Source organism: Anneissia japonica, unplaced genomic scaffold (assembly GCF_011630105.1).
Source record: "Anneissia japonica isolate Jap-2015-1 unplaced genomic scaffold, ASM1163010v1 scaffold967_len435762_cov181, whole genome shotgun sequence".
Classification (NCBI taxonomy): domain Eukaryota; kingdom Metazoa; phylum Echinodermata; class Crinoidea; order Comatulida; family Comatulidae; genus Anneissia; species Anneissia japonica.
In genome coordinates this window covers 103,120-112,540 of record NW_022711026.1, presented here as the reverse complement: position 1 = coordinate 112,540, position 9,421 = coordinate 103,120, and the positions used below count along the sequence as shown (strand labels likewise).

The window sequence follows — 9,421 nt, the reverse complement described above, 5'->3', positions numbered from 1 at the left end:
GGGTGGGATTTTTGATAATTTATGGTTGCAATGGCTTATTTAATGGATTTTAGAGTCTACTAATATGTACAAAATACATATAATTTTTTCTCCCCAATGAATTATGGTTTTGGTTATGGTTTTTCTCTCTGACGAAGGGGTGGGGGGAGAGGGTGGGGACGCAGCTATCCCCTACAGGGGCCCTGGCGCCCTGTCTCTTATACACATCTAGATGTGTATAAGAGACAGGCTGTTTAAAGAACAATATTTGAGAAATCAGCCTTCAAAGTTTACGATTTCAGGCATTTCTTAGGCAGAAACCATCACCAATTGTTGTTTTAACATTGAAAATGAGGAAAATAACAGCATAGCATGATGTATAGATATATAAAGGTTAGTTTAGTGCAATAAAACAGATTTCCAAAATTTTGAAATTCCAGCATGTTTTGGCCATTATCTCCAAAACAGGATTTGCAACGAGTGACTGGTTTGGCTTGTCTTTGCCACATATATAATAATAATTATAATTATTATTATTATTAATTATAATAAATTTGCATTATTAAAGCAGGGGCGTATCTAGGGGAGGGCGCGGGTACGCACGCCCTCCAAAAAAAATACTCGCACGCTCCCATTCTTCCTCTCCCAAAAAAAATCATGGTCAAATAGTTAAAATCACCTTACTTTGCGATTTAGCGCCACTCAACCTGTCTCTTATACACATCTAGATGTGTATAAGAGACAGCACCCACTATGTAACCGGGTACTATATATATATATATATCTAAGAGACGACCGTCTGTGAATACCCGTACAATATTACCAACTTAAGTTATGCGTTATGCCTTATCATCAGACTGCAAATGTTTACTTGTAAGTTGACAGCCAGACATAAAGAAAAATACAGGATTAGGACTACATATATCACAGGAATTACGAACTACATGAGTCAATGTGTTATATTGAAATTGAGAACTTAATACCATTATATTGAGTGTAGCATACACATATACTACACGTCTACACGCTGTACACGTTATGTTGTTCTCAAAATTTGGAATATTAGCCGGTGTTTTCTTCGTTTGGAAAACCGAATCCAACGATGGTAGGCCTATAATTAACACAGTGCAATACACTGAATGCACGCTTGCCGCCACACATGTGGACGAACATGCACGTACACATGTATGTGCAGGTACCATGTAAATAAATAAATAATTTTAAAAATAAATTAATAAAATAAAATAAGCAAAAAAATAATAAAGAAAAGTTACAAGATAAACAGGACAGAAGCCTTTAGTATTAACTTTTGTCCATTAAATGGAAGAGGATCACTGGTTGCACGCGTACGGTTACGCATATGGATGGATGAACATGCATGTGTACAAATTGACACACGTATACATTTGCACGTTTACGCACTGTGTACACTACATTTGATGAACATTTGGATGTTGTACGTGTAAATACTGATGCATATGCAGGTATATTCCTACACAATTATTATACAGGGCTAGGTCCATACACGTGTACACATTGACATCACATGTAAACATTTATATAAATGCACGTGTACGTATAGATGTCTATGCACGTATAAACACTGATATTTCACGTGTGAAAAGTGAAAAGTGTGCACATAGATACATAAACGCGCAATGATGTATAACCGCATATTGATGTAAGGTGCAATGTCGTAGCCAGGATTTTCAAACAGTGCGGGACAATATCAGGGTGGACCCACTATACGTGTAAATTCAAACAATGTGGACCCATTTTACGCAATATGAAAACTTTTGACCCATTTTCTTAAATTTTACCCATTTTAAGCTAAATATGAGAAATCTGAACCCATTTTTCAAAAAGTGGACCCATTCTTTGTGGACCTATTACAAAAATTGTGTGGGGCTGTCCCAATAGCTGGTTACGGCATTTATAACGTGTATAATTCTCTGTATAGTATTATTAATGTTATTATTGTTACATCAATACTTACGTACACATGGCAAACGCATTAATATATAGGCCTAACGTTGGTTTTTATGTACGAGAGGAAGCGTTGGTGTATACTGTATATACGTGTGCACATTGATGTATAGTAACATTTGTACACAGGAATGCATATATGCACGTATAAATATGGATTAGATTTAGGCCCCTATTTGATATCATAAACAAGTTAAAAACAATAAATACATAACAAAGAGGCACAGAATCTATCGGATAACCCTCTTACCTATAACACAGAATTTTTTCCAGAGGTGTCCCAGGATTTATGCACGTATGCACATTTTTGCTTTAATTTCAAATTCAACATATTTTTATGAGCAACAAAAGTAAACGTTGATTAAATTATACAGAAATTTAAGTCAAAAGCAGAAATTGGAAAAACAGTAAAAAAAAATTTAAATTAGGCATACCACAAATTAAATTTAAAAAAAACAATTAAATAATTTTTGAATTAAAACGATTATACAATAACATTGATGTACCTTTAAGTGTTGATGTGTTTGCACGTGTAAATATGTATGTGTATATACGGTACTGTAAATATATATAATATAATATATATAATATAAGCGTGATGCATAATTACAGTATGTGCACACATGATGTTGTATACTTACACATACACACATTAATATATTTGCACGTCACACGTGTGCACATTGATACACAAATGTATGTACATGCACCTGTACATATATACATCTGTATACGTCATAATGCAGGGCAGCTGAACGATTCGTGCAAGTAGCACAGTGCCTGCACTTACACACGTGTACACGTAATATAATAATGTAATGTAATGTATATAGCATTGAAAGTCTATGGACATGAATGTAGCCTCTATACATGGTTGCATCTTATCGTACAGTGTACTGTATAACGTGTGCACATTGACGTATACTGTATATACGTGTATACACATTTATGTAGGTTCTATATACACATGTGTATAAAATATTAATAACAGTGCTCAAATAGAAACATGTTGTAATAATCGCACCAAGATATCTAATCAACGAAAAGGTCTTCACGTGTTCTTATTTGAGCACTGTTATTAATATTTATCTATTTGTTTATATTGCGATTATACACATCTAGTAATTTTTACATATGTACCACAAATGAATGTGTTATGTGTATTCATAGGTGCAGACCTACATATACGCAGACATATAATATATGGCAAAAAGTCGTTATGAATTATATTAGTGATCTATTCAAAAGACCAGCACTTCTTTTTATATAAAATGCGACTTGATAGTAAAACAACACAAGCTTTTTGTATTCAGCGTCTAGACGATGCATGTCACCTTATAACCTAGGAGCAACAAATGACCCCCCTGACACAGTTTCTGCTTAGGAGTCGTGCGGCAGATGCGGATGCAAACAGCCTGTACAATTAATCATATGGGATCACCCCGAACGATAATGATTAGTTAATCGGTAACTGTGTGATACTATCATTGTAATATCAAAATGGTGACGCTGTTAAAATACTCAACGTTTAGCGGCCTGCCATTATTTCATTATGATAACTTCCCGGATAATTTGAATCATGTCCTCCAACAACGGAACGATGAAAAAGAAATCAACAATTCCGCAATTGCTTGATGTACAATTTTATGATTTATGAAATTGGCCACGTTCATACATTAAGTATTTGGAGTTGGCTTTGCCATTAATAATACAAATATTAATAATAGCGTTAAGCTACAGTATATTAATGAGTAGACCTTTGGCTTACATGTGTATAAGTATGCGTGCAAAATTCCATTTAACAAGTTGGTCATAAAGTTGATCATAAAGTCCCCCGGTTTTCATCTTTATGTTTTAGTCAGGCGTCACCTTGGTTACCAAAGTAACGATGCACAAACACGTAAACATAACTCGAGTGTTCATCATGCGAGCCAAGGGATGGTTCACTTGGTGTGTCCAGAAATTAATAGGAGAGGTTTGTTTTGGATTTCAACCATGACCTGGTATGTCATTTGTCATATACATTTATTATAACGGTAACGGACCTGCACCCAGGAGAAACTCTGATTTGACCTTTGCCGGGACCGTTTGAATACGCACTCGTCAATACTCGACCTTAAGCCCAGACTATGTGTACACAAATTGATGAATGTTATCGGCCCTCCTTCTCACCTTCACCAATAAAAATGTTGCCTACGAACGTTTGATGGATTGGGAATTATATCGAAGATCATGACATACATTACAATGCATAAAGCAAGTCGCTCTACCTTTTACACGCTTCGCTTCGTTCTCCACGAAGCCTAAACAGATTATAATCGCTTTGGTTTACAATACTTTAAGAAAAAAAACCACGAAGTTTAATTATTTCATACGACAGTAATTTAGTTTTTTAAAAGTGGTGACTTAAATTAAGAACTTACATTTTGCGGGTGTGTTTCTGTCATCATCCATTTTTATATCCAACATAAAGTAATTCTTTATCAAAATACATTTTCTTCGTCACGATAACAGAAGTAGATACTAATCCACAAAATGGTCGTGATGTTTTAAAGAAATTAAATACAAACAATTTCGATGGTAAGCGTTGGCCTGTAGACAGCAACCTCATCATGAGCTGTTGCGTGCGTGAATGAGAAACAGATCTTTGGACTACATTCATCGAACGGCAGCCTACAATAGCAGCAACAACCACCGCCTATTTGATATTCACGCGTGGTAGCTGATACGCTACGTGCTGTCATGTAAGCCTTCAAGTTCTGACCTAGTTATTTTTATCACAATTGCATAGCTGTTTCACTCCATTATAAAGAAAATGCCATTACTGTATTGATCTCCGAATGTACTTTATTTACTTACCGTATGAAGAGATTTCTACTTACTTTAATTGAAAATAATTGCTCGGAAGCGTCCTGGTATTTATGATAATTATCAACTTTGAGAATAAAGTCATTAAATAGTTCAATGTAGGCCTAACTGTCCATCAGATGTGGTTGGGTTGCATCTATCATATCTACATTATTTCTATATAATATTAACAAACTATAGTCTATAACGAAACCGTAATTTTCATTTAAACATTCATCACTGTTATGCATAGCACCGAAAACGAATAGTTAAAATACAACTTAATAGTGATTTGGTGTGTTCCTACCACTTGTCTAAAGAAAATGTATATACGTTTATTGGTAGGACAAGCCAATTCATTGTCAGTTAAACTCCATTCTAACAGCCCAGACAACCCGATAATGTAATATAAATGTATTTAGAATATGACCTTTACTTTAGTTTGTCAAATTTTACTTACATAATAATATTAATAATTTATGTTATTTGATGTTATTGCTAAAGTTTGAATTATAGATGACGAGTACAAGGTTATCATTATTCATAGATTTTAATAAGAAAACCAGGTGGTGTGATGAGTTGACAAAAAAATTGATGAAAGACAAGATAAAGGTAAAGTGTAGGCCTATCTAGAGTCTGACACTGTCATTTTCAAATTATTAAGTTGTTAAATTATCTTAAATAGGCCTACTTTAGATTTTGATACGAAAGTACATTACAATCTAATGTATTTAAGATAATTTATTATTGTATTGTACTGGCAGCCATGAGCTTCGTTATTTCCATTTTTTGGACAATAAAGAAACTTGTATCTTGTATCTTGTATTGCAGTAACTCGGATAATGATATAAATATAACTATAGAGTACATACATCTACACACGATATCCATAACACACTGTATGCCATAGTACAGATTTAACACATTATTCAAGTTTCATATGGGAAAAATTTGTCTGATACGACATCGTTTGGTGCTAGGGACACGGAAAACCCTAAGTTAACTTAAGACTGTAAAGATTTTGTCGACTTATAGGTCTAATTTGCAGAACTTTCATTATATAGAGGTCACAGATCAGAGTTAACGAAATTCAGATGATAATCAAATAAGTACGAAGTGATTTGAGGATATATGTCGCAAGTCAGGTTAATATTAAACTGAACTCTATACTTTTCATATGTTTCCCATATATTCAAATCCTCCCCAAAAGCAAAGCGGGACGAGCAATAATTTGGATGAGAAAAAAATAAAGCGCAGCATCAGCGAACAGCAAATGGACCGTTTTTGTATTGCTTCAAATAGATTAATAGTTACTGTTCACAAACGTATGTGGTGACCCTTAACATCAACTAAGGAGATACAATTAGAAATGAGCAGACAACAGTCTATTATTAGTACCAGTTACACTCTGTTGGTGCCGTGATACCTAACAACAAAAATTACAGCAACAGAAAAGCAAACACAAAACAAACAATAATTCTACTAAAATTAATAGCAGAACGTGGATTATTGGTCGAGTTTAAGGAAGGATGTATGTTTTACTAATATTATAATTATTATTAATCCCCATTGTTGTTATTACATTTTTGATTATTTATATAATTATTATAATTTATAATCATCATCATCAAATCATTATTACATTATCATTGACATTGTTACTTTCACGAGGAAACTCGTCCATTTGCAAAACCTTTCACCGCCATTTACTTGTTACAGGCGGTTTGATAGATATGAATTAATCAGGATCGGTTTGGAAATAGGTTGGGTTGTTCATTCTGTCAGTGACCGCTCAAGTGCAGAGGACAGCAAGTAAGAGGTGGGTAGTACTAGTAATACAACCGAACAATTCATTCAAATACTGCAATTCAAACTCTTTAATCAATTTGTAGCCGATAAAACCGTTAGCGTCATATTATAAGCAACGTACTGCACGATTTTCGTTCATTGTCTTTATCAGCATAAATATTCATATGAAGCACTAAGAAGATGTAGGCCTATACCACTTGTTTTATGGTTGCTTATGTCCAGCTTGTTAGCAAGTTGATAATATGTCCTCTACGCATTACATTCCTCCTATGTGTGATATATTGATACTATTAATATAGATATTCTTGCATTCAATTTTCTGGAAACTAGTTTTTGAATATGTATTTTTTCCCAGAGGTCCAACTGAAGACACAGCAATGAAGGAACGTATATACAATACAGTATACTAGCTTGCTTCGAAACAGATTTACTTAAATGATGAATGCGTAACTCACATTTTGTATGAATAACGCTTGTCAGAAATAATGCAATCATGATGAATAAAGATGTAGAGTGATTTCCGAGTAATGTAACATGTTAATTAATGTCATGTTAATTAACGTGTGTGGTTTACTGTACACCTTGTTAAACCTGTCTCTTATACACATCTAGATGTGTATAAGAGACAGTATATATATATATACATTTATTTGGGAAAAAACAGATACCAATTACTTTTGGTCTTATACCTTTATCAACTTGATATATAGATAGGCCTATATATTTACATATATATATATTTACATATATATATATATATATATATTATTATTATTATTTTTATTATACTATATTTGATTTATTTCTATAGGTTTATAGGCCCTATGTAGGCCTATATATAAGTGTTTATTATATATATATCCCTATAAGCTTACAATATTGACGCTTCTGTGTATTAACAGAATATAAAGATAAGATTTTTAATAGGATGGTGTTTGCGGAAATCATTCTTGTTCTGCATATTGTCCTATAATGATGATGATACAGAGGACTATAAATTAATATAATAAAAAAAAAACTAAGTTTAAAAAACTAAAAAACGTTTGATGAACAGGCATGACCTAAAATTGTGTTACTTTCGAATTTAAGATTTTCTCAAAGTTGTCATGGATACGCAAACTAGCATAAACTAACGCATGATGGGGAGTTAACGTCGTGCATATCTTGAACGAACTACGAAGGGAAAATCATTCACCTCCGGGGGGAAAAAGGCGGGAACAGTACTTGATTAGAGCCTACAATGCTATTATTGACATGCATTCTTAAACATACACAATTTTTTCTGAAAAAAAAGTATTATATTTACCTGTACATGTTGAGAGTGTGGAGGCTAGGGTGATACTACCACAACGATAGCAGGTGATATGAAAGCGTCCGTCACCCTCCCATCGGTCTCTGTCCCCCAACCCACTCTATTTACAAACGTATTCGCTAAAATTGTTATAATGTTTAAATGTCAGTCCCGGGTAAAGATGATTCTCTGCAATTTATAGGCCTACACCATTTGCGTATGAAGACTGCTCACTCTTCCTATCTATGGTTAGTTTAGAAGAAATACAATGTGGTAAATCTAAACATAGGCCCTAATAATGTGTTCGAAACGTCCGGATTTCCGTAGCGATGTTATTCTAAACAAATGTCACAATTTTAAAAAGCGGATTAGATGACCATTTCAACAATTGCTTATTGTGATGACGTTGATATCATGGTATTATGTTGCTGCAATGTATTTCACGTTGACTCTTGCCGTACAAATGTTAACTTATTTTCCCGCCAAAACGTAGTTGCTCATTTAGAGATAGTAAAAACGCATACATGTCGGTAGTCGAATACTATTCATAGCGTAGCACGTTACCTATTAAGCTTTTGTCGAGAAAACAATAGAGAAGACGAGTTTGCACGTCTGATGTTCTGGGCAGCGCTTCCGTCAACCGCTGCCAAGTTCACACGGCTCGGTGAAGCAACGATTTCAGTCCAACGAATGGTCACTCTCTCAGCAATATACAATCGGCCTAAAAGATTCGCACAGTTGTGCAGACTTCTTGATAATATTGGTGATAAATCCTTTTTAGGGAAAAAAGAACCTTTCAGTGAGACACTGGATAGATATCCTTCATCCGACTCAAGTCTATTTGAAATAAATCCATTGGTTTTCATGTGTATCTGTGGGGTCGCTATTGGCTGGCAGGCGACTTGTAGGTCTACTGTAGCATTCACCAATCCCAACCGGCTTCAAGGGCTTCGCGTCATCAACGCCTGGCTGATCATAATATTGCGCAGCAACTTGAGTTGAGCGACACTTGCTCTCTGGCCTAGGGATGGTTTGTGTAATAGCCCAACTCGTAGCAGCGTCTATTTCAACAGCGTCTTTATTTAACCAGGGCAGCAGTGGACATTCAATAACTTACGACAATTCGATTTAAATTAAACATTTTACATAGACTTAAATTAATTGTGTCAACATAAATCTATTATGAAATATATTTTTTCTTTAAAAGTAAGTAAAATTTAGCTCATGAAGTTTCTTTCAAAATTAAGAAATATAACAATAGGAATACTTAAATAGACAGTTCATTGTTGGTAATCGCCAAAATATTTTATTAGAGAGTTCGTAACCTTTGTGTTTTAAAAAATATTATTGGCGTGCCTTATTCTTCACATAGCCATACAGGCCCATCTTAAACCTATGCGCACGTTTCAGTTCTAATAACATATCAAGCATTTTCCTTCTTTATGTACAGTTCATAAAGCAAATTTATACCCAGAAATTACTTTGAGCAGGCTAGATTATTAGTTAGTA

The 9,421-nt window shown here is 34.2% G+C and overlaps 1 protein-coding gene across 1 annotated transcript in view; it reads right to left on the bottom strand.

The window, feature by feature from the left end:
- LOC117107229 (neuronal PAS domain-containing protein 1-like) overlaps positions 1–8,966 on the bottom strand; it is a 73,363-nt gene extending 64,397 nt beyond the window's left edge. The window contains exon 1 of the mRNA XM_033248850.1: positions 7,928–8,966. Within this exon, the coding sequence (XP_033104741.1) occupies positions 7,928–7,935 (8 nt within the window). The 5' untranslated portion in view covers positions 7,936–8,966. The remainder of the gene's footprint in view (positions 1–7,927) is intronic.
- Between the last annotated feature and the right edge of the window lie 455 nt (positions 8,967–9,421).